The sequence below is a fragment of the Daphnia magna genome, linkage group LG6 (assembly GCF_020631705.1).
Source record: "Daphnia magna isolate NIES linkage group LG6, ASM2063170v1.1, whole genome shotgun sequence".
Taxonomy (NCBI): domain Eukaryota; kingdom Metazoa; phylum Arthropoda; class Branchiopoda; order Diplostraca; family Daphniidae; genus Daphnia; species Daphnia magna.
The window spans coordinates 7,562,215-7,589,530 of NC_059187.1; the positions used below are offsets into that span (position 1 = coordinate 7,562,215).

Below are 27,316 nucleotides of genomic sequence, written 5' to 3' on the forward strand. Positions count from 1 at the left end.
TGATTTAACTCCATTATCTCCAGGAAAAAAAAAATATAAAGGAAGTGTCACTCAACAAAAATGGCTGACCAGTGTGTGACATTTCCAAAGTTTTCATTGTTTCATTAACAGTTTCACCTATTTTGGGGTTGAAGGATGAATGTTGTCATCGATCTATCCTCTCCAATCCCCATCCCGTATATATATATATAGCCTGTATACCGTGTACATATATTGTACTCTACACAGTTACACACACGGTTCATCGAAACAATAATAAAAGAAAAAGAAGAATCCTCACACACCGGAATACAAGTCTACACGGTCGGTAGGGAGAGCTCACCCCACCAGGTGTTGCAGAAGCCAAAAGGGTCGATGGGTGGCTCCCTCCCCTTTCCCTTTCCATGCGAACCCATAACCCACTGCGTGTGTGTGTGGTTGTGTGTGTGTGTGTAGAGAGAGAGTAAAAAAGAGAGAAAAAGGAGGCAGGGCTCCTGCGGGCTGCTGTGTGTGTGTGTGTGTGTGTAGCCAAAAGAGCCCAAAAGGAACCCGAGTTCTTACAGAGCGCCAGTTGCTCTCCCGACAGCGTCCCAGTCGCACGTCATGTCTATTGCGTTCTTTTAGCCAACTTCCCCCCACTCTGTTAGGGCCCCCCTCCCCCCTATAATATATTTCCATCTATTTCGGGGTAGTGTGCGTTTGTGTGTGTGTGCGAGTGTGTCTATAGCTTTTTTTTTTTCCTTTTTTTTCTTTTTTTCTCACTTTTTCCGTCTGTACACATTTTTCTATTCGTGGGTGTGTATTGTACCCAGCCTCCTGACTCGTTGTCCCACCTGGTTCCAACTGTTTTGAATCGACCGTTTCCAAAGTCGAGAGGATTTGCTGACAAATTTCGACAACTCTTGTGCTGAAACGTTTGAAATCCAGTTAAAAAGTGAGGTCTTGATTGACAAATTATCGGGGTCATAACGAAAGAGCCAGGATTATATTGAAAAAATTCAAAAAAAAAAATCAAAACAAAAGCGAAAACAAACATATCATTTGGAAAAGGAACTGAACGCATTTACAGGCTCGTCAGTGCGCGTGTGACATTTACAATTGGTTCGAGTTCGTTTTGATTAGACGTAGTCTAACCAGCAATCCGGAATCGAGCACCACGTTGCATCGCGGCTTGTTTGGGGAAAACGGACTGGGCTCGTTAATTCAATCAACACGTCGGAGAAGAAACCAGTCCAATAATTGCACGGCTGGCGAACCGAGTGTCTTCGAACAACAAGCAAGCTTGACGCCAATCGAAAGTTTACCATTTGACAAGGTAAGGAACGTGACTTTGAATATTCGTTCGTGTGTGATGAGGAAATCGAACCCTACCCTTAGACGAAGTAAAAAGAAAACCAGTCTACACCCCCCTACACCCGACCCTAGCCGACAAACAGCAAGCTTAATAATAGTAGGCACATTAGGAAGAAGAAAGACACTCAAATTGGTTATGCATGCCTGCTCTAATAGCGATTCTCCTTGTAACGAACATACGGCCACTGTTTGAATTTGAATTTTCTTTTTTGTTTCGGTCCGCCATTGATAGTACCCCCACATTTTTTTTTTTTTCTTTTATTGTTAGAAATCATTTTTGCACAATACCTTATGTGTACCACCAGAATGGCTAATGTGTTTTGGACATTCTAGTGTAGGATTTTAGATTTTTTTCTTTTTTTGCTCAGTCAAACGTTAAAAAAAAAAGTCAAAAAAATTGGCTTTTGCGTGGGACATGTTTTGTCCAAGTTTTTTTTTTTAGGGAGGGAGGAAGGGTGGCTTCCTATATCCGTTTTTATATGAATTTTGGGGTATCCGGGCACAGAGAACCGTACGTCCTAACGTTACGGCAAAATGTGGTACAATTGCGTATCTCCCATCGCCATCTTTCTTTTTTTTTCTTTCTCTTTTCATTTTGCCTTTCCATTTTCTTTTTATACCACCGTATAGCGATGTGCCACAGTCATCTGGGTAATGATGGAAAAGTTAGAAATATATTTTAAAAGAAAAAGAAAAGACGGGCTGATGGACCGAGGCGGCAAACGTATGAGATGTACACCATGTACCGTCTGTATTATCCTCAAGTTGTGTGTGTGTGTAAAGGAAGAAGCAGACAACAAAAAAAAAAGTTGATCTTTTGTAAAAGCTCATCCATCAAGGGCCGGTCCCTTTTCGTCGTCTTTGCTTCGGATGTATTGAGGCTCGCGTCTTCTTGAAGGAAGATCGCGTGTCCGCTGCTGTCCGCTCTCTCATCCACGCGCCCCCCGTTCTTTTGTGTTTTCTTAATAAGTTTGAACAATAACAACAACAAGAAGAAGAAGAAGAAGAAGAAGAAGAAGAAAAAAAAAAAGAACTTTTTGATCCGCTGATGATTTTGCTCTCTCTGTATATTTAGCATCCTATGAAATAGGATAAGAGACAGAGAGAGAGAGGATGAAAAAAGAAACAAAACAAAACAAAAATGAATGCAAAGATCATTTTTTTGATAAAAATTAATAATGAAAGGCTTTCAATCAATCGGATCCCCAACCCCCTCTTCCACGGTTATGTCCATACCTTGTCTGTGTGTGTGTGTGTGTTTTTTTTTTGTTTTTTTCAAGTATAAAGTTCAGTACTTATTACCTGGGCGAAAGGAAAAAGAAAAAAAAAACTGTCTTTCTTCTTGATATGCATCAGACTTCTATTCATAAACTGGCCGAACAAAAACATAAGCAGCTGCTCCATTCTGCGCAAGTTCGTTACGCCCGTCTTGTAATACGTAACTATCCCCCCACCCCTTGCATTTCAGCCAAATTTTGAATTAAAGTCCACCCGCAAAACTGGATTCCAACAAATTTTTTTTTATTTCATCAATAAAAAAAACAAAGAAAAAAAAAACAAAATTTGAAGCAAAAACAAAGTGAACTAAACAAACACAACAAGGAAATCCAAGTTAGGAAGCAGCTTACGTAATATCTCTTTCTAAATAAGAAGCGAAACGAAAAATTGCGTTCCAGCTTAATTATGCATATTAATAAGAGCAGACTAAACAGCAACAAAAAACTTCAACAAAAAATTCAAATTTCTTGTACACGTGATCTAACGTTCTAGCCCAGAAACAGTTTTTTTTTCTTTTCTTTTCGGATTCCCTAATGAAACAGACTGCCGGTTTGTATTTGTGTTCATTGTTTTGGCTCGTCGCATACACACACACACACACACACACGGCGCGTATTGTAATAATAATTATGCGGCATATTGATGATGACGATGGAAAGAAGGATAAGAAACAGCCAACCTTGGGACGCTAGCTGGAGCTGTCATTTTTCGCTAACGAATGGGATTTTCTGCTTTTGGGATTGACTGAGGGTGTGAAATAAAAGGACGGACGCACAAAACAAAAAGAGAGCGAGAGTTAGAAATGTTCGCTTTTTTCTTTCTCGGAGAACTCGATGATTGGCACACACAAAAATATAGAGATATACCTGTAAATTTTCTAAATTTTCCCGTGCATCATAACTAGACATAATCCGATGAATTATGACACGACGAGTAACGATACAATTCGGCCGAATGTTTGAGGATAGAATTAAGAAAGAAGAATTTAAAAAGACGGAGAGAGTTGTGTCAATGATGGCAACAGAAAAAAAAAAACCAGTCTGGCGATGGCAATAAAAAAAAAAGGGAAAATAAATGAATATTCCATCATCAAACAGATAACATCATTTCATTTTTTATTTTCTTTTACATCAAAGGGTTTTTTTTTTCTTTCTCTCTTTCTCTGCGTCGCTTCGTCGAGAACGGAGAGAGCCTTGTGAGAAAGTGTCAAACCGGCCGTATCACCCCAACGTATCGTTAATAAGGTCGAATCGGGTAGCGCTAAAGCCTCGTCTTTATATATATGATCCCCCCCTCCCATAAGACTGCAGACTGCACTGTGTACTCATTTTTGTTGGGGACGGATGGCCTATAACCGGCCTGGATTATCAAACTTTACAACGGGTGGAGAGGAAGAAAAAGGGCTGCTTTTGATAGGATTTTATAGAAGCCTATATATTCATATGTATGTTATGTATTTATTATGATTATTATTATTATTATTTCTTTTTTTTTTTTTTTAAATATGGATTTTCCTATCTGTTGGTCATGAGAGGAATATCGTAGACGGGGTTCGTCCATAAATGCGCGATGGCTGTTTAGACAAGGGCAATATCAAATGTTATGGCCCTCTTTTCTTTCGTGATCCTTAACTCTGTCCGCATCGTCACAAGGGAAGGCGAGAAAAAAAAATCAAATAAAATCAAATAAAAGGCCAAGATCAAAAGAAATAGGCAGAGCGGCTGACGTTATTTATATAAAGACACGAGATAACCTTCAAACATCAAATAGCCCAGCAGTGTGTACTGACTTGAATGACAGTCAATTCGAAACGACGACGACAAAAAGAGTCGAGACGGACGTCGGGTGGAAGAAAGAGAAGAAAAAAATTCTTTATCTGATTTTCCAATCTGTTTTTACTGAGCTTACATTATCGTTTACAAACAGAGATGAGTCTGCACAAGTAGCGATTTGTTTTCTCGTTGCTATTCGATCAAATGTTAGCGTCATCTTTGAAAGCCCCGGGTCGAGGACGGTGTCTACCGCAAAGGCACAAACTTTCTACGCAATAACAATTAAATGAATCACAATTCTATAAATAGGTTTTTTTTTACAGCCTGGACCTTAGTATAGGAAATGCAAAGATCTGCCATTGCAAAGCTTCCTCCTCCTCTTTTTTTCTTTTTTTGTACACATCATTTTTTTCTTTTATTAAATTTTTTTTGCTTATTCTCCCCCTCGTCGTCTCACTGAATTCGACTGTGTGATTGGACACGGCTGCGAATCGCACGTTCAACTCTCTTCTTTTTTTCCGTCCATCTGCTGCTGGTTTTCGATCACAGTGCCAGGCACAATGCAGTTACACCCCACCCTCTTCATTGCTCCCCCTCTTCCACCCTCTCAACGTGTATCAGAACAGAAGGAGATTGAAAAGAGAGGAAACTAGAATGTGTACACACTCGCAGCGAATGTACTACACGGTGTGTAAAGGTTAACTTTTTGTGTGTCTGAGTGCATAGCAGAGGGATGGAAATCAACCAAAAAAAATAATAAGAGAGACGGGGCGGAATTGATAAAGCGGAAGAAGAGAAGCACGGACACGAGTAGAAAATAAGAAATTCCTCTATAGAGAGGGAGTGGGGGGGGGACATTTAGAAAGTCTAAGAGAGGTAGGAAAAATTGTGGATGTGTTTTGTAGCGCCAGAAAGTTCCAGACACACGAATATGGTGCATCAGATAGAGATATCATCGCTATATTATATGTTGTCCAAGTCAAAGGGATCGATAAAATTGGCGTCCAACGATCAGCGCGGACGAAGAAGATAAACTAAACTAAATGTTTATTTCAAAGGAAAAAGAAAAACGGGCACTTAATCGAGTTTAATCCAAACTAATACCCAATCGGGTGTGTGAATCCATTTCAGTCTCAATCGATTTGTACAGATACGATTTTATTCGTATTTTTTTCTTTTTTTATGGGCTGCGTGAAACTGTATAAAAGGGATAACCTAACTGGACGTTGAAGAAATGGGTGTTGGCCCCCGTGGTTGCGTGTTTTCGAAAACCCGGTGGTCCCGTTGCTAATAAAGAAGAAAAAACAAAAAAGAAAATAAAAGAAAACCTCAGATACCAAACTTTTGTAATTGCGTATTTGCATAAGGTTTTGGTGGGAGCGTCCAGATATTAAACACCCTTCAAGGCTTAATTATTCTGAAAGATGGTCAATGTCGTTTGACTGCCACTGTGTGTTAGTTGGAACGAGATGCTGAATCAGTGGGTCTCACGTTAACAGGGTATCAACAACATCAACACGATTGGGTGTGTGCACCACCTGTGAAATGACACCGTCCAAAGTTTCGTGTGGTCAACATTTCATGACGTCAATTTAGTTTTATCATTTAATTTTTTTTTTTTTTTTTTTAACTTTTACTTTTTTTTGGGGGAGGGATGACGAAAAGGGGAAACAATCGTAAACGTGTCTGATTTGAAATAGCACCGTCGTAAAAGGCTATCGGTTCGTCATACGCTCAAGTCATTTCGCACAAAAAAAGAAAAGCATTTATAAAGAGGGGGACCACCCGTGCCCCTTTTCGTTTTCGATCAGTCGCTCCAAACGCCCAATACATAAAAAAAAAAAATCGACAACGAGACTTGCGTGTTGAAAACAGCTGAGAATGCGAAGAATCAAACGTTTTCTGGCTGTATATCACACAATTCGGAATGGCGGGCCAAATGGCAAAAATGGCTTTGATATGATTATTCTCGAATGTGCCCTCCTATGACCAAAATCAAAATTCACACGATTGTGTTTTTATAGTCGTGCGCCATCATTCCTTATTTAAAATTTGCCGCTCTTCGACGAGGGACAACGCATTCAAATCACAAAGAAAAATCCAATTCGTTCAATGTTTCAGGATTTTAAAATAAATAAAAAGAGGAAATTGTGTAGTAGTCAGTATATACATTCACTAAATCGAGGGGAACATCTTCTTTTCAAGTTGTTTAGTGGGAGGAAATCATTGGATCTTCTACACTACTAACAGATAGATAACGATACGTTTTCCATCTCCGATTTCACTCACTAGCGCCAAGTCGGTTCTCTTTTTTTTCTTCTTTTCTTTCCGAGCAGTACACCGACTCTTCACCTGTCGTTTTCTTTATATCCCAAAATATGCCAAAGAAGCCGCAGGAAAATAAAAAGGAAGAAAATTTGAATTTCATTTAAATTAAAAACGAAATCAAATCAGCTGTTTGGCCGTCTTGTCCTTTTTTCTACATCAATCGCCATATTGGAAAATGTGCGGCGTCCAGTCTGGGAGGAGAACAAGGTCTCGCAAATCAACCTGCCAAGGTGATTCACGTATTATCAATTAGAGGCATATCTGACTGCGGCTGCACATAACGAACGTGATAAGGCCGTGGCTATTGATCAATGTCCAATCGATGAATTCAGCAGAAAGTCAACAAAATGTCCACGTTACAACGCAAATATCGCCACACGAATTTTCTTCGCTTTCCAAAATGAAAATGAAAAGATATTGATAGATCGATAGATAGCGAGCGCGAACAAAAACTGTAAAAAAGAAAAAAATAAATAAATAAAAAAAAAAAAACCGGTCTCCAATCAGTGTCGATTTTCCCCGTTCGCTCGTCTCATATTCTTTTTTTTTTTTTTTTTGGGATGGGGGGGCGTCCCACACGTTTTCTTTTCTTTTGGAAAAAATATGATTACTTTGTCTATTCAAATGAGAAGCGATAGTGTGTAGAGTCACGGCGGTGGAGTCGTGCTTTTTTAATAGGCCAGCACGAGCTACTTAGTAATATATGCAAATCTATAAGTGCGGTTATATTATGGCCATATCCTCGTATGGAATGCTGTGATGGCACTATACACAGAAAACAAAAAAAACGGATCTATTAGCCTACTTGGAAGCGAGACTTCATCCAATGAGTACTCGATTGCCTCAATTTTCTTCTTCTTCTTCTTCTTCTTCTTTTTACCTTCTCTTTCAAACTAATAGCTATAAAGCGCGTCTATATTCACCGATGGCTCGACAACCCATCATTAGCCGCACTTTGAAGCGTGACGATGAGAGAGAAAGATCTGTTCTTTATCATTTCGTAAGCTATAACGCCCCCGAATGTGGAAAAGAAGCGAACTGTTGCGTTCTTTTCATCACTTGTTTCCCATCTTTATCTTAACTCGTTTTTATGATGCGCGCACACACACACACAAACACAGAGAAAGAGAGAAAGAGACGGAGGAGGTGAAGAATCAAAGTATATTTGAAGACGGCCGTGTAAGGTGATTATTAGCCAAAGGGACCACCAAAGATCATCAGACAATCGAAAATAACTTGTTTGCTTTTTGTTTTGGCTTTTTCTTGTGTTCTTTTTTGGGTTTTGTTTCTTTCACACGCAAACAGCGAAGAGAAGCAAACAAGCCAATGATTTTGGTTAAGGCTGTTTTGCTATATTTAACCTTCTGAATGTTGCGGGGGGCTTGTAAAGAAAAGATTTTTTTTTTGTTTTTAAATGTTGCCCACTTATTGTCGTCGATAGAATTCACGTAAAAGTTCTTTTTTCTACCCTTTTTTTTTGAAAGAAATCCCAAAAAAAGAAAAAAGAAAAACATGATGTCTCTATTTGACCGCGGGGTGTCAATCCATATAACCCGATACCTGTTGAGTTTTTTTTCCTTTTTTCTTTTTGACCCAATACACAACGCTGAATGGAAGATGTTGCCCAACCACGTCCCCTTTTGAACGACGATGATTTCCATCGAAGGATTTCAACACCAACAAGAGAACTGCTCGTCAGCTTACATTATATAGCCATGGCCCCCATATCAAGACAGACATTTTCTTTTTCTTTTTTCAAAACATACAAAAGCGTTACACATCACCCAAAACTCTTTTTTTTTTCTTTTTATATATTTTTCTCCTCGATTACTTCCTCCCGAATTTATCCCTCCTTTTTTTTTTTCCTAAATTCCCAGGCCAGTGAATTCCGAAATGTTTGCTGTTTTTGTCCTATTCCCCTTGGTTTTCTTTTTTAGAAAAAAAATAACCTAGTGACCGTCGCGAACCAGTTGACCATCGGTTGCGGTTTAACCAACTGACCCAGAGAAAAGAAACGATTAAATACAAGTGTTTTCACTGTTGAGAAATGAAACAAAAAAATTGTTTAACGGTTGGGGGTGTTGCGGTGGACGGACTTGTTGACAGCTTACCTACACCAAAAGAAGGAAGTGGGGGGGGGGGAGGAGGAGGGAAAGGATGGAAGTTTTGTCCTTTTTATATAGTTTAAAGTGGTAAATACTTATCCCTTTGGGTCGCAGATTGAGCGCAGGCGTTCTCGTAACCCATCTGCTTAAATCAGTGCACATCAGTTATATCGACGGCAAGGTTGCCTCTCTCTCTGTGTGTGTGTGTGTATTGAAACACATCAAGAGAGGCCCGAGCTTAGTGCCCTCGCACAATCTATTCTACTTACACAGTGAAAATGGAGATAGACATAGAGATAGAGGTGGAGGTAAAGAGAAAGAAAGAAAGAAAAAAAAGGCTTAGCAATAAGGTCCGATTGTTATGTAGACGTGTATACCTGGTTTCCTTCTATAGCAGTTGAACCCGATGGCTACGTGGAAGGATTATATAAGCAACCCTCCCCCACAGGCAGTCTATTATCCTAGATATACTTCTATGTATTTAATGTATTATTTGGGAAAGGAAAAAGAAAAGAAAGAGGGGAAGGGGGGAGGGGAGGGGATGGCCATATGAGGCAACGGATTTAGATTCTCTCTCGCACAATCAACCAGGTCCGGCATCAACAACACTTCCGGCCTTGTTTGGAATTGGATCAGAGACGAGAACTAGTCGTGTGTGTTTGTACATGTCAGTTGATCAGGAAAAATCCATCAGCCGATTTGGTTTGGAAATTTGCCGATGGGGTGGAATTCTTTTTTCTTTCTTTTTTTTAATGCTCGTGTTGGCGTGACAGTTAGGAAAAAATGCGACCGCAGGAAATAAAAACCACACCTAATGAACTTATCGGTCATGCAGAATAAATAAAAAACCACGACGTGTGTGTGTATGTGTGTGCAAAGCCCCAGATGCATCGACAAGCTGTTATGTCCAGTGGCGGGAGAGGGACAGATCACGTTGGTGTACCAGTTGATAATAAATGGAGTGCGGTTGAAAAGAGTTGGAAAAAAAAGGGGACATTTTTATTTTGGGGGGAGTGAAATGGTTAGCGATGAATTGCGAATAGTTACGGTTGTTGCTCGCAGATTACCTTCACTGCCATTCCAGCCCGTTAATTCCGGATTTTTCTAGCTGATTATTGACAAAAAGGATCATGGAATTCCTCTCGCCAGTTTGAATCTTTTCTTCAGCAGCGGCTACCGAAAATTTTTGGGGAAAAAAAAATAAATATTATAAAAACTATCCCTTCTCTTTTAGTTAAAAAATGTAGATACGCGTATAGTACATACACACACACGGGCGAAACTATTTATCACATGAAAAGGGTTTTTCCGTCCTTTTCCATCCGCTCAACGTAATCTATCATGAGGCAACACAGTGAATGGATAACAGCTTATAAAACGGATGCTATCCAGGCCTAGTTTTCCAAACTGCCTCAACGTTTGTTTGAATTCAACCATTACGCGGGGCTGTGTGTATACGTTTCAGTATAAGGCCCATGATTGAAATTCAAGTTACCCAATCGCACATCCGAGTGGAATGGAAAAAAAAAAAGGGGAACGTGCTTTATTTAATAGTTTATTTTTTTTTTCAGCTTGTTGTTGAAGGTCCTCTTCTCTCTCTCTCTTTCTTTTTTTTTTAACAGTTTGTCAGATGATTCTTTCCGAGCGGGGAATACAAGCGGAAGCGGATTGAATGAATTGAAAGGCTCACTTCTATAGGCCTAGGGACGAAGGGGCTGAATTCAATTTATCATTCGGGATTGCACAAGAACACGAAGCAAAAAAATATAAATGGAGATAGACACTAGGTCAAAAGGGACTTATACACAGGGAAGAAGAATAACAAACAAACAAAAAAAAAAAAAAAAGGTTGAACAGCCCTCAGACAAGACGTAGACAGACGGACAAAAAAAAAATCAAACTGGATTTCTTTTTGAACTAGTTGCTCAAATGACGGGCGGAGATGACGTCTTCAGTTACCACGGCCCCGAAAAGAAGATAAAGATATCAGATACATTTTTTTTTTTTTCTGTCGTGTATTTTTTATTTTTATTTTTTTTACAACATCCGCTTTTTACGACTGACGAAAAGAGAGACGACCAGTTGAACTGTAAATCAATTCATCAGATAAATCTTTCGGGTAATAGAAAAGAGACTTGCAGAAAGCCACAAGATGGCAATCTGACAAGAAATTTGCTTTTTTTTTTTTTGTCTAAAAGAAAAAAGAAAGAAATTTAAATATCTTGTATGGTATGCCATTGAAGAGAGCATGATCCAATCGGAATTTCAATTGACTCGCTTCCCTTGCAGCCAAGGACGCGCGATAGCAATCTCTTTCCAAATAGAAAATAAGGCAAACGTTGTTCCCGAGCTTTAAAAAGAATAATATTTTGAAACTCAAGGTCTGTATTATTGTACAGTTGCTATACTAATTCATCAGAATCTCTATTCAATTATGGCGCTTATATTTTTTTCTGGACAGAATCATTAAGAATTTGTTTTTTTTTGCTGTCCTTTGTTTCGTTTCTGCCCGTCCGTTACTTTTACCGGTTATTGTCGTTAGTGCACAACTGCGTCACGATAAGGATAAGCAGGCTGAGCGGGGAGGAGGAGCAGGTATAGACTGTCGAAAAAAACAAAAAATATATATACGTATACGTATATATTGCAGTAATTATGTTTCACAACTCCATTTTACCGATGACGCATTTAAAGAATCTGATGAAGGGGACGCTGTCATCATCAGTATGACCTGACCTCACAGTTCCGCCCCCGACGTGATGAACGGTACAAAGAAGCTTTAAAAAAAAAAGAAAGAAAAGAATCCCTCTCCAATCTTTAAAGGTCTTTTGCTTTCGCGAAAGGATTCCCTCTTTATTTTTTTTTCTTCTTCTTTCAAATACATAAACACGCAAAAAAAAAAAATTCTCTGTCCTACTCTCTCTCTCCCTGAAATTCCGCCTTTATGCTGTTACATCATCATCGCTTGACTGGCGCAAGTCTATAGGGCCGGCAAACGCGGGATGATGGGCAGATCAAACCCCGTTAGACCAATAATGATTGGCCTTTTTGCCTATCATTTTCTTGGTGGATCAATATCTATATTTTTCTCGAGCAAAGGAAAAAAGAACACACACACACAAAAACAAGAGAGGAAAGCAGCGAGTTGAGAGATTTTCTTTTTATATATATATTCTAATGGCGTCGTCAGATTGTTGCCGTACCGCTCACTATTGAATGCTTGATGCCGTACACAAACGCGCGTAACAACTGTCATTATCTACACTGTGTTGTCAGCTCGTGATCGGGCTGTTTGATTTGTTTGGGACCTTAAACAGCGATTCATATGTTGTTTTTTGTTTTTGTTTTTTTTTTTTTTTTGGGGGGGCGATGAAAAGCTTCTGCTAATACAAGTATTGAGACAGACGAATCAAATATTAAAAAAAAAAAAAAGAAAAGGGAGAAAAATAAAAAGGCCCATTGTTTTGTGCACCTGAGCGGGAACTTTGAACCCTTTTGAAAAAGGAAAAAAAAAAAAAAATGAAATAAAAATAAAATAGCTGTGTGCATCTAAAACACATTGTGCAAGAGTTGTGGTATTAACGTCTGTATATACAGCACCGAGTTATAGAGAACTGGAATAGAACAAAAGACATTGGTTTGAAAAAGAAAAATGAGAAAAAAAAAGAAAAAAGGAAAAAGAAAAAAGAGAAGCCTCATTCTTCTTGTTGTTGGCTTTCCGCTTTCAGCCAGAAAGAAAACGACGGGAAACAAGAATTGAAGCGAGTCACGTTCCCGCTTATGCGGCGCTCTTCGTGTTGGCGGTCGGAGGTCATTCCAATCGCGAAGCCTTTTGACGTCTTTAAAAAGAAAGAAGAAGAAGAAAAAAAAAAAACACAAAAAATACTGTGGAAAATAACGAGAACAAATCACCAGAAAGTGGCCTCGCTTCCAATAAAACAGTACAAGGAGGAGAATAAATGGAGAAGTGAAGAAGCACTGGTAGACAGCGAAACAAAACGGAGCTCATTTGCGCTTTGTGTTCTTCACCGTCATCACGTTCCTTTCTTGTGAACCTTTGCCTAGTCCTATTCTTCCCATATCACCACACCCCGAAAGCTTTTCATCACTTGGAAAAAAAAAAAAAAACAAAAAAACAAAACAAAAAACAAACGACAATGAGCTTAGAGTTATATACAACCGTTACTGATATGCCCAGGTTGTTTTGACTTCAGTCGCTATACCTATACGTAAAATAATTTTATTTATTTATTTTTTTTTTTCCCTTATATTATTTTGCTAACGGCTCGGGCTACATTTCCACTTTATACCTTCAAACGTTCTCAAATAGTGAAGGTTTCAATTTTTCATTTTTTTTTTTTTTGTTGCTTTGTTTTGTACACTTTTGAAAAATATATATATGTATGCGAAGCGCTTGAGGGAGCATGTGCATTGTTCCACTGGCCTCATGTGATGAAAACCATCAGCTAGAAAGAAAAGGTAGAGAGCAAAGAGAAGAACTTGGTCTTTATATATATATATAAAAAAATAAAAAATAAGGTGCATCTGTAGGTGGTGCGTGGGGGGAGGGAGGGAGGGAGGGCATTATATTATTTTGATTTTGATTGTATTGTTGCCCCGTGCTGTCGAGTCTGGCGCTGTGTTTAGACATCATTCACAGCTGATTGGGTTCTCTAGGTTACAACAGTACACACACACACACAGGCACAAGCATTGGCCTGCTCCAAATTTATACAGTCGCACAATATGCTGTTGCCCCTGCTGCTTTTTCAGGGGGTCTAGTTTTTCCAGTCGGAGGGGACATGTGTACAGGCGATTGGGGGCTACACAAACACAGTACAATCGTGCTGGGATGGGCCAGCTCTGTGTGTGTACAAGTACCGTGCGCTGACAGAGGCCCACTCCGTTCCAGTCTGTTGATCGCCATCGTAGAGTGAACACAACCCTGGAGCGCGCTCCGTCCCGCATTTCACATTCGTTTTTCTATTAGTGCGTGCGTCAGTGTTTGTTTTTTTTTTAAACATTTGTTTGACAGTTCATTTGCAATTTATTTGGCAGACAAATGAAATAGTAATCAGTGAGTTGACATTAGCGCGTGGGCGAGATTATAGATAAGACAACGGAGAATGGTCAGCGTTTGTGCTAAGAGCGGATGCAGCGCATCAGTTGAACAGTGAGCGTGTCGGACTGCGTTGCATAGGCCATATTCGTGTCTCCTCTGTGTGTGTACGTGTGTGTATTCGTGAAATGAGCCGATGGGACGCTGTGTGTGTGTAACACAATAGCGATGAATCCACCATCAAGCCATTGGTTCCGCCATTTCGTATGCCGATTTACGACCAGCATCATAGCCATTCATTGGTGCGCCTGTGGTGGTTTCTTTTTTCTTTTTTTTCTCATTTCAACTATAGCGATTTACCTGTTTTCTTCTTTCTGACGAAGTAATGTCCTTTCTCTTTCCTTTTTTTCTTTCTTTCTTTCTTTCTTTCTATATATATACGGTACACACGTGGAGTTTGGTTAGTTAAGTCTAGCTATACAAACTGATGGATTTACGACCGTCAGGCTCTCTTTCTCTCTCTCTCTCTTTCCATTTTCCATTTCGATTCGTACATTACGAGTCTTGTTTTCACCCCGTGGCCTTTAACGCCATGTCAGTTTTTGTTTTGTTTTGTTTCCATTTTCTATATCGAATACCCCCCCCCCTCCAACGTCCGTTCACAACTCACGTCCGTGCCGTATCTAATCGTAATATTAACACATTGATTACATTTTGTGTGTGTGTGTTGTGTTTTAGTAAGTCGGGTCTCTTTATTGCGCCCCGTAACGCCTTGTTAATTCATTTGTTTTCTTTTTTTCGTGTTTCCCTTTCTTACCCTTGACGTGCCGAAACGAACACTGTTTTCGCCATCTCATATCTAACGCGTATCTCATTCATCTCGTATGTTTCCAGGTGTATCGCCTTCGCCGTCCTTTATTAATAATTCAATCAAGAAAAGCCAAAAAAACGCGGACAGCTGGCAGCCGTTTCGATCTACAGCGCCGTTTTTGTTGTTGTTTTGTTCCAAAACCCATAGCCGTTCATTTTAAGAAAAGAAGGAACAATGGCAGCTTTCATATTGTCACCTGAACGGTGGAGGGAATTGTCAGCGGCTTCGTCGCCCGTCGCGGCCGTCGCTGACGGCCAACAGCAAACGCCTCAAGCCGTTGGAGCGGGCATTCGTCGACGTATCAGTCGGGTCTTTTACGAGGCTCATCATACTCCAGGTAATAAAAATCAAAAGATAATATTTCCCATGTTTCCATTTTTATCTGTGCGGCTATAACGACATTTCTCTTTCCCTTTTTTTTTTTTCCTTTTTGTTGTAAACGTTGCAAGAAAAAAGAATTGAACTGAAAGAAAAATATATCCAGCAAAGCTAGTGTTTTCGTAGGAGGTGGGGGAGGGCAATCATGTGACCTCTAGGCCCGTTTTTGCAATCTGTTCAGTTTGGCCAACCTTCTGTTCTGAAACATTCCTGCCCGTCTGTCCTTGACAGCATTTATTTCATTTCATTTTATTTTTTTCCTTCTATTTTCGTCAAAATAGTTACACATGCGTCAATGATCGAAATTGTATTTATAGTTATTCCCTCTTTTATATGGATTGGGTCACATATTGGTCACATTGTGTTCGGAATGCCGTACTGGAATGTCACCGAAAATTCCACCTCCCTCCTGTGCTATAACATGATTCCGCCCATTTCATTTTATTTTTTTCTTCTTCTTCTTCGCCTCTGTTGTAAGAGCTAAATGTAGCAGAGAAATCGAAAAAAAAAAAAGGAAGAATAGCAACAGTCGTTTTTACGTCTCCAGTTATGCGTTAAGAAAGCACAACACAAACGCGACATCAATGACAAAAGAGCCAGCCCCAATCTGGAAAGGGAGTTTGGGTGGGGCCGATAGATCCAGTCAGTCCAAACTATTGTAGTAAAAAATTGTCTCTCCCTTACAAACACATTTAAAAAAAATAAATGGAATATGAGAGTTGGAACTACAATCTAAATATATTTCGAATGAACAGTATCCTCGCCAGTGGCTTTAAATTTGCATCATCACTTAGCGGCCGGAGGTGTCGGATTGGCTGATGCGATGGACGTGGCCGAAGACGAAGACTTGGCCGCAGCTGCTGGTGTCATCGCGGCTCACGTTGAACGTTTCCTGCCGCAACGGAGATCGCCCGGACAGAGGAGCCAAGATTCCGGTTTCTCTGGTTACTCTGGCGATTCGGCCAGCGAAGGGTCGGCCGCCTCTAGCACGAACTCCCCAGTTCCGGCGGCGTCCGGTAGCAGCAACGTGTCGCCGGCCACCAGCGCCGGTAAGCGTTCGCCTTTATCCGATCCGGAAGCGATCGAACGCGCCTTACTAGCCGAACCTGTCGCTCCCAGAGTGCTGGAAACGGACCTGGACGCTGCCACGCCGGCCAGGTTACACGTCAGCCGCATTTACATTCAGGGAACGAGCGCGACCGAATCTACGGCCGCCGTTGCTAATTTGAATTTGCGCGACGTCCTCTGCGAAAAGAATATTCAGCCGGTCAACCTGTCGGGCAGTCGGGAATCGTCGTCGACGTCGCCCGATAAGTGCGTCGGAGACAAGAGTCCCATCAGCGTCGTGCTGGCCAACAATCAGACGACGGCGACTTGCATTCACAGCCGCAACAACAACAATTACAATCACGAAGCGGACCGTTCTGGCGATAGCCAAACGGCATTGCTGCTGGAACACAAGAGCATCGTGCCGCCTTCGTCCATGCGGCCGAATCTGAGCTGGAAGAAATTGAGCGAATCATTCCGGAGGGTCATCAGTTCGGGCCGGATGATGACGGCATCGTCGGCGGCAACGTCGCAAAGCTGTCTGCCTACCGTGGCCGACCTTGACGAGTCGTTCACCGACGAAGAGAAGAGTCGCATGTTGCTGCTGGGCAAGCGCACCAACTTGCGCCGCATCAAAGCGGACAACGAGCATCAACAGCAGCAGCTGAACGGCGACAAGGACGAGGAGGAAGAAGAGGAAGGAAGGAATGGCACGAACCGCGTGACAATAATGGCCGAAAGTCCTCAACCGACCAGCCGCTATTTGAGCGGACCGAGGAGTTCCACGCCGCGCAAAACGCTTCCGGCAGAGGGACGCAACCACCGGCGGACGGCAGTGGCGGTGGCTTCGAGCGCCGCTTCCACCGCCAACGCCAACCAAATCAACAACAACAAACAGCGCCAGTGCTCCCGTTTGAATGAGGAACGGCCGCGAGTTCACTGGGCCGACATCGACAACCACCCAGTTGTCAATAGCAACGAGAACTTGGCTGACGGCCGCCGCAAGCAACCGCAAGCGAGACCAGTCAATGGCCATCTGGCCACCGTCGTGACCTCGTCGTGGCCGGATAATAGCACGTGGGACTCGGACACGCCGTCGCTGGAAATCGGCCACCAGGTCATCCAGAGCCACCCGCCTACCGTGACACCTCAGCTCGTGCATCAGCCGGCCAGCGGTCCGCTTCCGGTGGAGCAGAAGAAAATCAGACGCGGACTTCGGATGGGCGTCGGCGTCGATCGTTCGCTCAACTGCACAGCGCACGTTCGCAAGCCGATTCAACCTCAGCCGGTCGTGGCTCCATTGGTCAACTTCCACCCCCAACCGATGATCATTCCGGCTCCGGCGGAATTCCGTTCCATCCTTCCTCATCAGCAGCAGCAGCCATCCCCAACCGGCCTCAGGTATTAAAACGGCATTATAATATAATTATGAAGAAATTATTATTTTTTTTTTTTGATTTCTTTGAGTTTCAATTGCAACTTGAAAGTTGAAATGTTCAGTTAGGATTTCTCAGCACAACATCTTAGTACTGTAAATGATTTCAATTGTTGGCCAATTTATGAAAAAGTAACGGCTTATTATAGAACTTGTTATCCGTTTTTTTTTTAAATTATTATTATTCTTTGCGTCGATTCAAAGTATGGTAGACTTTTCCAACGGCAAAGAAAAAAAAAGGGCGTTGAAAAAAAACAAAAACAAAAGAGGACACGTAGAGAGGAAGCCGTTTCCGCTCGAGAAGAGATTCCGTGGCGCGCCGTTTGCCTTTGTTTGTTTTGTTTACGTATTTATTTTCGTTTGTTTTTTGTTTTTTGTTTTTTTCGGGTTGTTTTCCCGTCAGGGCGAATGAGGTTGGAAACTGTCACGCCGTTAGCTGCTTTTGTCAACTAGCGAATGATGATGCCAACCTCTAGAGTCCATTGCCGTCTCATGACAAAACAATGGCCCTTTTTCTTTTTTTTTTGTCAAGTTTTTTAGGTTTTTTCTCTCACTAAAATAACAAAGTTATGTTACGATCCGCGTCCCCATCGTAAACAGGAGCCCGGCCGCGTGAGTCAGAGAAAATAGGAAGGAAAAAAACAAACAAAACAAAACAAAGGAACGCGTGTGCTAGTATATTTATGTCCCATTGAATTCGCAGTCACGGCGTTAACGTTAATGCAAAACTTCCATCGAAATCTATATTCCGCCATTTTTTTCTTTTTTCTGTGTTTTTTTTTTTTTGGTTTTTGTTTTTTAAACATAACAACTTCCTCTTCCTGGCGATGGCATCGTTAAGCCACACGTAGCCAAGAAAGTCCTAATCTCCCCGACGTTGCTTTTTATAGCGTTTTATTTATTTTTATTTACATTTTTTTTTTTTTTTTTTTTTACTCGCTGTGTATTAAGTGCTACGCGGCAATAGATATTAATCGCGCAGACGGCTCTTTTGTGCGTACGAGCGAGAGTAGTTGTGTATAGTACAGTACGCGTATACTTGGCGGGGGTCAAAATGCGCAATGTCAAAAGAAAACAACAAAAAAGTTTGGGGAAACAAAATGAGGGGGAAAGAAAAAAAGAGAGGCTCTTTCGGAAACTTCTTTTTTTTTTTTTAGGGGAAATCCGCTGGTTTTTGTCACGTATTGTTTGTGTGATATAGATGGCCGTCGTCGTCGTTACGGATCGTAAAAACGTAAGCGACAAGAGGGGAGGGAACAGGAACTTGGATAACGAAAAAAATCTAAAAATAATGAAAATAGGATCAGAAAAAAATGCCAAGAGGCAGAGTCGTCGTCGTCTTTTTTTGTTGTTGCTATTATTCCATTTTTTTAGATTTTTTATTTCATTGTTGTGTGTAGGCCTACGATTCAGGGATTGAGGGGGGGTTTGGATTGTGCGGTATAAGAGGCAGGGGGGTTATGGGCACAACATCGGCTAACCTACCTTGTTCAAATGGAGGGGAGGAGCGAAGTGAGCGGATCTACGACGGCCCAGCTGCTCTGACAAAACAAATATCCGGCCAGCGGAGGTCCTCTCTCTCTCCCTCTTTCTTCCAATATTTGATCATAAACTAGTACATTTAGTGTATAAGGCCTACGCTATAGATATAGCCCTAGATCAAAAGGGAGAAAGAAAAAAAAAAAAAAAATCTGAAAATTATATTTGTAATCCCAGTACAGCATTATTTCCCCCCCCCCCCTATATCCATTCTCCTTTTACTTGTTGGCTTCGTCGCGCCCATAAAAATCCGGATTTTTTCTCTAGTGGAGTCGTGATTTTTTTTTTTTTTTTGCTTTTTCATGACGACATTGTAGCCGTTATTGTCGTCTAACTTTACATTAGCGCGGCATCGATAAAAAAGAAGAAAAAGGGAGAACAAAAAATTGTACACATAAGAAAATCGGTTTTGAGATGGTTTCGTGAGCGTTTTTTTTTTTTTAAATACCTAACAAAACATTGCGTCGGTAAGGTACACATGGGGCAAAAACTATTTCTCTCGTCGATAGATAACGGCGGTTTTATTTCAGGGCGGTTATTGAGGTCGCATCCGAGCCTAACGACCGGATTAAAAACCAATCAACTTGTCGTAAAATATATATATAAAAAAAAAAATATGTATATATTAATAATAATAATAATAATAATAATAATAATAATAAAAAATAAATTAAATGGAATGAAAGAGTTCCGCCGCGGGAAACTATAGCGTGTAACGTATTTCTAAATGAATTTTTGTATTTTAAATAGTTTTCTTTTATTTTTTATTTTTTTATTTTTCCCGCCGACTATCGTCACGGTGAGGGTTTTTTTGTTTTTTAAATCCCTTTTCATTTTTACGATTTAACCAAACACCCATTTTTCTTTAACATCGTTATCGCTAATGAAAGGCGGGAAACGGATAAGATTTAACAAACAAAAAAAAAATGAATCTAAACATCATTAATCAAAAAACAAAACAAAAAAAAACTAAATCCCCCCCAAACCACGTAGATAAATAAAAAAAAAAAAAAAAAAGAAAAAAAGCCAAGGTGCTGTATACATGCACAAAGTATATTTCTAAAAAGGCAAAAGAGACGTGTCAGATTGTTTTGCTCTAGTCATGAATCGCTGCTAATAGGATGCAATAAATCAGTTGTATGAAATTCTCGATGCTTAGGTGGAGCCCCGTCGAGGCCTGGCTCAAAGACTTGCCCATGTTTTATCAGCCGGAGTCAACTTGCGCCCTTCAGAACAAGGCCATCCAGCAACAGCAGCTGAAAGAAGAGCAACAACAACAACAGCGGCGCAGTTCATCAGCCAGCTGGATGACGGACGACAGCTCAAGCAGCGCTGATGGCAGCAGCCAACTCTTGTCGCTACACCACCAATCGGACGACGAGGATCGCACGTACAGCATGACGGTCACGGCCCGTGCCCAGGTGAGGCGGCTGCAGCGCCGCGCTCACCTCATCTCTACCGAATTCGCTCAACTTTGCTCGTGAGTGCAACTCGCCTTGTTTTCATTTCAAAGGGAAAATGGCTTTTCTCTGTGTCTTTTGCCGACAATGTTCTCGCTTTCGTTGGCGCCCCTTTCAATGAATGCGCAACGACTTGAAAGTGGGAAAATGAGCGACACATAACAACGTGAGATTAAAAAAAAAAAAAACAAAACAAAAAAAAACTTTAATTTGGTTATGGTAACCAGCTGCCAAGTTTCTTTTTGTTTTTTTTTGCTGAAGGGTCTAGAGCAGAACTATTTTATTTATTTATTATATATTTTTTTAAATAGGTAGTTTCCATACTTTTCTTTTCCTAATCATAATAATTGGGTGTGGGTATGACTGGACTAGCTGTCGAGTGCCGCCCATCAGTCTTGACTTAATGATCGTCCATTTTGCGCGCTCGCTTCGCGCATATAGCGTCGGCTGATTTTCTTTTTCATTTTTTTTTTTTGGTTTTTGGTTTTTGGTTTTTTTGTTGTTGTTGTCTGGCAAAGATCCCCGCCAGCATTCCTCTATTCTCGCCCATCATCATTTCACTTTCAATTGAAATTTTACTGTACACACAACGCCCTTCAACTGAAGAGAGTCGAGATATGCAGAGATGAGACTCCGTATCTTTCATTTGTTATTATTATCATTATTTATTTTTATTTGGGGGGGGGGGGCTCCATCTGCGTCGTCGCTATCTTTTCTTCTCTATGTGGCTTTCAACTCGGATATATAAACAGAAACTAAGCGCACATAAGAGGCTGGTGGGGCAATGATGATGCGTCGTCGTTTATGTTTACCAGCTACACACCAAAACGGAAAATAAAACAAGAAGACATGGAGGAAAAAAAAGAAAAAAAAAACGGGTAAAAAAAAAGGAACATTTTGAAAGCCCCTGAAGCCATAGAGGCGCCGCCGACATTTCCATCTTCTCAAATTATAAATTCTTCCCTTTTTTATTTTTATTCATTATTATTATATATTTTTGTTTTTTCCATTCTTTTTTTTTTTAAATGTTATTTTAGACGTTAATAATATTTTACATATTTTCCCTTCTTTTATCTTTCGGGGTTTTCTCGTGTCATTTGGAGACATGGGAATGGAATGGAACATAACCAGAAACGAAGGGAATTAGCAAGTCGTCGTCATCGAGTTGCCTGGACAGCGGACGAAGATGGAGAGGGATGTAGGCGGTGGCCAACAAGGGAACCGCGCGAGTGAATCCCGAAGGAAAAAACAAAAAACAAAAAAAAAGAACAAGATTCATTTGCATTCAGTTGAGATGTTGAGGATGAGGTGAAATAAAGGGGGGGGGGGAGGGAGGAGATACCAATACCTTATAAAGGCAGATTTTGGATCTCCTTCCTGTTTGATATATACAACAACATCAGCCACGGGGCTAATTTTTTTAAGTTTTTTTTTTTTTTTTGTTCCCATCATTTTTCCACACACACACACACACACGCAAAACAAGAAGGAAATGAAAGAAATCAAAGGTTATATCCAACGTGATCTGTCGTCATAAAAGATTTAAAAAAAAAAAGAAAAAAAGGAAAAAGTGAATAATAAATTTTAGCCGCATTTTTCTATTTAGCAAAAATGTCCGTTTTTAGAGTTATGCGTAATATTTGTAGCTCAGCGGAATGGGAGCGTTGAATTGCTACACAAATGAGTTCCACGGGTCCTTAAAAAAAAGGAACGAACAAAAAGGAAATTATGTTTTTTTCTTTTGAGCTGAAATGATGGACGTGATCCTCTTATGGGCATCTTGCAGATCCAATTAAAATGGAAAAAGGACGGCAATGAAAAAAATGGGATTTGTTTCTGATATCAAAACAAACCTCTTAAAGAAAGAACAAAAAAACTTTTCAAGGTTCTCCTTGATTACGCCGGATCAAACAACCCAATATGGCAGGGGGGAGGGTGAAGCAAAAACAGATTGGAGGGATGACCAATTTCAACCGTAGTCGCATAACCAAAGGGTAATAAACCTTATCATGCCATAACGTCGGGTGATTTCACATCGTCCCCCCCCCCCTTCTCTTTCCCGAAACACAATCGAAAAAAAAAAAAAAAACGGGGATTCCTCTTTAGTCAAATTCAGTCCAACCGCGATGACTTCATGGGGCCTCATTCGTCATTATCATTGGAAAAAGAATGCAAAACATATGCAGATCTACTTGTGATAAATATCCAAAAAAAAAAAAAAAAAAAAAAAGAAAAAAGAAAATGTGGCCACGTATACACTCGTTGGTCAAGTCTTTTTTTTTTTTTGTGTTTAACAACCGAACAAGCCACTGGTGCGTGCTGTGTGTAGGGTCCATATGAATTATTTTTTTTTACAGTTTTCTATTCAGGGGAGTAGGTGGAGGATACGCACAAAAAGAAAGAGAGCAAGAATTGCCTCAGCATGCGCTAACATGTTTCTTTACCCAGCCACGTCCTTCTTTTGATGGTTGTTTTGATGGCCTGCTTTTTATTGGGCAGCCATTTTCTTTCTTCTTCTTCAAGTCGTCGGGCTCTTTATGACGTGCTGAGTTACCGTGGCGGGCGGTTGCGGCGCGCTGCTGCCGGACTCTGTAGGGCCGATAACAAATTGCTCTGACCACACCATCATTACCCGAAATATTATCTTTTTTTCTTCTTCTTCTTCTTTTTCTTTCTACCCATTTAAGACATTAAGAATTTTCAAAAAACAAAAACACAAAACAATAACTCAAATTGTGTGGGCGGAACAAAAAATGAAAATTTATTTTCTATCAAAACGCCCAAAGACAGTAGGCAAAATAAGAAATAAGGAGGAGATTTGAAAAAAAAGGGAAAAAAAAAATAATAAAAAAAAAATTAAAAAAATAATAATAGTAAAAGATCGATGGGGACTATGTGCTGCTTGGCTTTTCTTATCTTCGACCAAAAACAGGGGACGGGAGAAGCGAAGATGTATATCCTAACAGTGGCGACGTCTATGCCTAATTCTGGTGCTGAAGGAATGGTGTGATGGTTATCATCTCCTCTTTTCTTTGCGTCGATGATGGATAGCAGTCAAGACTTCTTTTCAGGAAGAACAGCAGGAGACGAGACGGAAAAGATGACGAAAGAGACTTGTCCAGCAGCAGCAAGTTTAGATCTTACTTTCTTTTTCAAAAAAAAAAATGAAAAAAAAAATAAAAAATAAACATATTTATCTAAAGTCACTCCTCCGGTAATCCTTTTAAGGCAGTAGGAATGCAGAGGAAGTAAAAAAAAAAATATGTTCAAGATGCAGTAGCTCGTTTAGAGTTAAAACGGCACACAAGTTTAAGAGTTATTGCTTAACGACAGAGAGGCTAGGCATTTGAAGAGTCATTTAACCTAATAAGACACGATTGGATACGGCGGGAATGTGAACGCTTCGCTTGGAATGTTGAAAGCTTTAAAAAAAAAAAAAAAAAAAATTCTATCTGCATTTTTAAAATTTGTCCTTGTCGCATTTCAGATTCATCGAACTCTACGAGGAATCGAAATTGGCTTCTTTGATTCCGCTCTTCCTTGCTCACGTTATCCAATTCATCCGCGAAGCGGAATTGGCAGTGCTGAGCGATCCCTGCGGCGAAATGGAAAGCAAGCGGACGGAGGGCAGCGAAGAATTGATCCAGTCGCTCCGACAGACGTGCACTCAACTCGTGCAAATCGTCACTTTCAGCGCCCGTCCACTTTACATGATGACGTCAGAGCCGTCGCTGATGTTGGATGCTGGCATCGAATCAGTCCCGCTGCCCTTGCCCGTCAACTGGAGTCTGGCCCGTCAGATAACGGCCAAACTTGGCCAAGTCTTTGTTTCCATCGTCGACACCTTTGTCGGAAGAGAAATCGAGGTACGTAGACAAGAGAAGCAAAACTCTTTTCAGTTTGATGCGAATCGAAACGACCGCCCAAAAAGTTTCTTGGCTATCGACGTGACCATCATGAAATTTGTTGGATTTATTTTCCTTGCTAAAGATAAAAAAAAACCAAAAAAAACCTCGTTCCATTTCCATTTTCAGGTGTTGACGGCAGCACTGAAGAGCGGTAAGTGCGTGTCGGCTGCCAAACTAGCCGCCAATTCGCTCATGTCTCTGGGATCGGATGCAGCCAGACCTGCTCTTCGGCCTCTTATCGAAGCGTTCCAGGTGGTCCACTTGCGGCCCGTACGCGCTGACCTGCTGCGAGCTCTCGCTGCCCTCTGCTCTTCGGCAGACATTATACAAGAATTCGAAACGGTATATTTCCATTTCATCGTCTTATCATTTTACATTCAATCAAATACTTTCGCCACGCTCGTCAGAACCGAACAGAAAATCATTCGACGATGTCACGTTTTCTATTTTATGTTTAACTCTTTTTTTTTTTTTTTTAATCTTTATAATAATTTTTTCTGTTTCTTTTTTTTTTTTTTCTCCTGAAAACAGTGCGCAGGTTTGACAGTGGTCTTCGACATTCTTTGCAACCCACGCAGTCAGGCAGACTGCGAGGAGAAATCTGAAGCGGCTGGTCTGCTAGCTCAAATCACATCTCCATGGCTGGATCCACCCATGGATGACGCTCAAGCCGGAATGTGTGGCACCAACGGAGATTTGCAACCCAATCCCAATGGTGCATGGCCAACTCTTCATCTAACGCCTTACATTTCGTCGTTCATAGCTGCCTTGACTGGTAAGCGAATTTGATTCCTCTATAGCGTTTTGACTGCGCCGGCTATCGGTTTGCGTCTTAAACGGTGATCCGCGCGAAAATCGGAGAAATTCCTTGAATTCAACTAGAATTTCCTTTGAAATCATTTACAGAGCTGAGCAGCCAAACGGAGACAGAAGAGACGCTGCTCTTGTCGACGGCCGCTTTGGCTAATTTGACTTTCAGTCACTCGGAAGCCGTCCAGCTCATGACAAAATATCGTACAGCTCAAGTCCTAGTCCAGGCTACCAGTTTCCGCAAAGAACTGTCCGTCTTCATTCAAGATCAGGTGAGTTAGATCCGTTTGAGTGCATTCGCCCTTCAGCCGGAAAATGACGTCAGACTAACGAATGAAACCAATTAGATTGCTACAATCCTGGCCAACATGGCGGCCGTCTATTCTGCTAGAGCAGAGTTGGTGTCACACGGCGCCCTCGTCACACTGGTCAGTTTCCTGCAATTGAGGCCGTCTCCGATGCAACGTCCGGCTGAAGTCACAGCCTCTGAAAGAGTGCTGAAAAAGTCGGCCATCGCTCTCTCACGGTAATTATTTTTGGTTTTTAGTGTTAACAAAAAAAAAACAAAAACAAAAACAAAAAAACCAACTTACTTCGACAACTTACGCCGAGACCGGATCCATTGAACTCAAACGGGTTTCCGTTTTTCTTATTTAGGGTGTGCGGTGAGGAGAATGCCGCCCGTCAGATCGTCGATTTGGAGGGCATTGAACGACTGGCTCAACTGGTTCGAGATCCTCGTGAGAGGAATTATTCGGACGGAGTATTGGTCGCCTGTTTGGTAATTAATTGACTACTAATGAATGTAGACGACCACAAGCTAATTGATGATTTCCTCGCGTCTAATTTCAGGCTGCTTTGCATAAAATAGCCACAGCGTGCGGAACGGAGGAAGTGGATCGTCGTGGCGCCTCCGACTTGATTGAAAATCGACTCCTCGACGTGTTTCTCGAATATTCATCGCGACCAGAGAGCTACGTCTGATGGAGATTTCCTTTCGTTTTTGAATATATTTGGAAGAGTTTTTGTTGTGCCCACTTAGTCTGTTTTGTCTTGTCTTGTTTTGTCTCTGCTTCGCGAAGAGACGAACGAAGCAGAGAGACAACACGATACAAGAAAATGTGTGAGATTCGTCCTTCTTTCCTCTGTCCGATTTCGTAAAATTATCGAATCATTCCAAAAAGTCGCATATATATCAGCATATAAATGAAAAAATTTCTACATTTTACAAACTCCCAATTCTATTTCTTTTAAAGTCGTAGCAAGATACATTGTAAAGCGCTTGGATTTTCTATTATTTGTGACACAAGAAATTCTACTGTTGTACATTGCAACTCCTCCCCTCCTCAAAAAGAATACATTTTGAACAATCGATGGCTACAAAATTAATTATTTTTTCACCTTGAATCATTTGAAATTAACAAAAACGGTGGCCAACATAATAATATCAGTTATTGCTTTGTAAAGGGTAATGCTGTTTCCCGATAGGGATTCTATCAAACTACGAATTTGGGTCGGGTTTTTATCGGGGCAACCGGGCCGAACTCCCCGATTTTCATCATAATAATCGATTTCGACTCGATCTTGTTTTTACGTCGATCGATTGATTGCAATTGGTTGACATTTAGGGTGTGCGTTGGTTGCATCCCCGATTAGCCTCCCCGATACAACCCCTATTGAGATCCGGGTTCAAAAATTTTCACCCTGAGCCCCGAACGCCCCGCCCCGAGCCCAGAATTTCGAAACCTGATTTTCCCGATAGGGATTATATCAAAATGACCTCATGTGTACTACACTGTACTACACCACCGATGCCGATTTTTACGATATTTTTCTCAATAGGTGGCGTTTGCTGTAATAGGGATTTTAACACAGGTTTGAGGGTGTAGTTCAGATACGTGTTATACGTTTTCTCGTTTGTCGTGCTGCCGCTCCCTTACTAACGTTTTTGCAAAGCTGAGATAACGGCTGACTGGTTGGTCATGTTTTTACGA

The 27,316-nt window shown here is 41.0% G+C and overlaps 1 protein-coding gene across 3 annotated transcripts; it reads left to right on the forward strand.

Moving 5' to 3' along the window:
- Nucleotides 1-557: 557 nt before the first annotated feature.
- Nucleotides 558-26,694, forward strand: LOC116924533. Of its 3 annotated transcripts, none has more exons than XM_032931058.2 (11): nucleotides 558-1,294; nucleotides 14,769-15,082; nucleotides 15,879-17,571; nucleotides 20,304-20,624; nucleotides 24,092-24,470; nucleotides 24,639-24,854; nucleotides 25,044-25,287; nucleotides 25,419-25,594; nucleotides 25,670-25,848; nucleotides 25,980-26,103; nucleotides 26,175-26,694. In XM_032931058.2, the coding sequence occupies exons 2-11, from the start codon at nucleotides 14,920-14,922 to the stop codon at nucleotides 26,304-26,306; spliced, it is 3,627 nt and encodes a 1,208-aa protein (XP_032786949.2). In that variant the 5' UTR covers nucleotides 558-1,294; nucleotides 14,769-14,919; the 3' UTR covers nucleotides 26,307-26,694. The 3 variants fall into 3 exon arrangements, with proteins under 3 accessions (XP_032786949.2, XP_032786951.2, XP_032786950.2); XM_032931060.2 differs by having other exon boundaries at nucleotides 15,918-17,571; XM_032931059.2 differs by lacking the exon at nucleotides 558-1,294 and adding an exon at nucleotides 13,716-14,176.
- Nucleotides 26,695-27,316: the final 622 nt, after the last annotated feature.

What these genes read in the sequence shown, in the direction of transcription:
- LOC116924533 (XM_032931058.2), top strand. Translation starts at nt 14,920, where the DNA reads ATGGCAGCTTTCATATTGTCACCTGAACGGTGGAGGGAATTGTCAGCG. An exon ending in CGAGGCTCATCATACTCCAG is followed by an intron (nt 15,083 to 15,878) that starts GTAATAAAAATC and finishes TCGAATGAACAG; the next exon opens with TATCCTCGCCAGTGGCTTTA. An exon ending in GTTCATAGCTGCCTTGACTG is followed by an intron (nt 25,288 to 25,418) that starts GTAAGCGAATTT and finishes AATCATTTACAG; the next exon opens with AGCTGAGCAGCCAAACGGAG.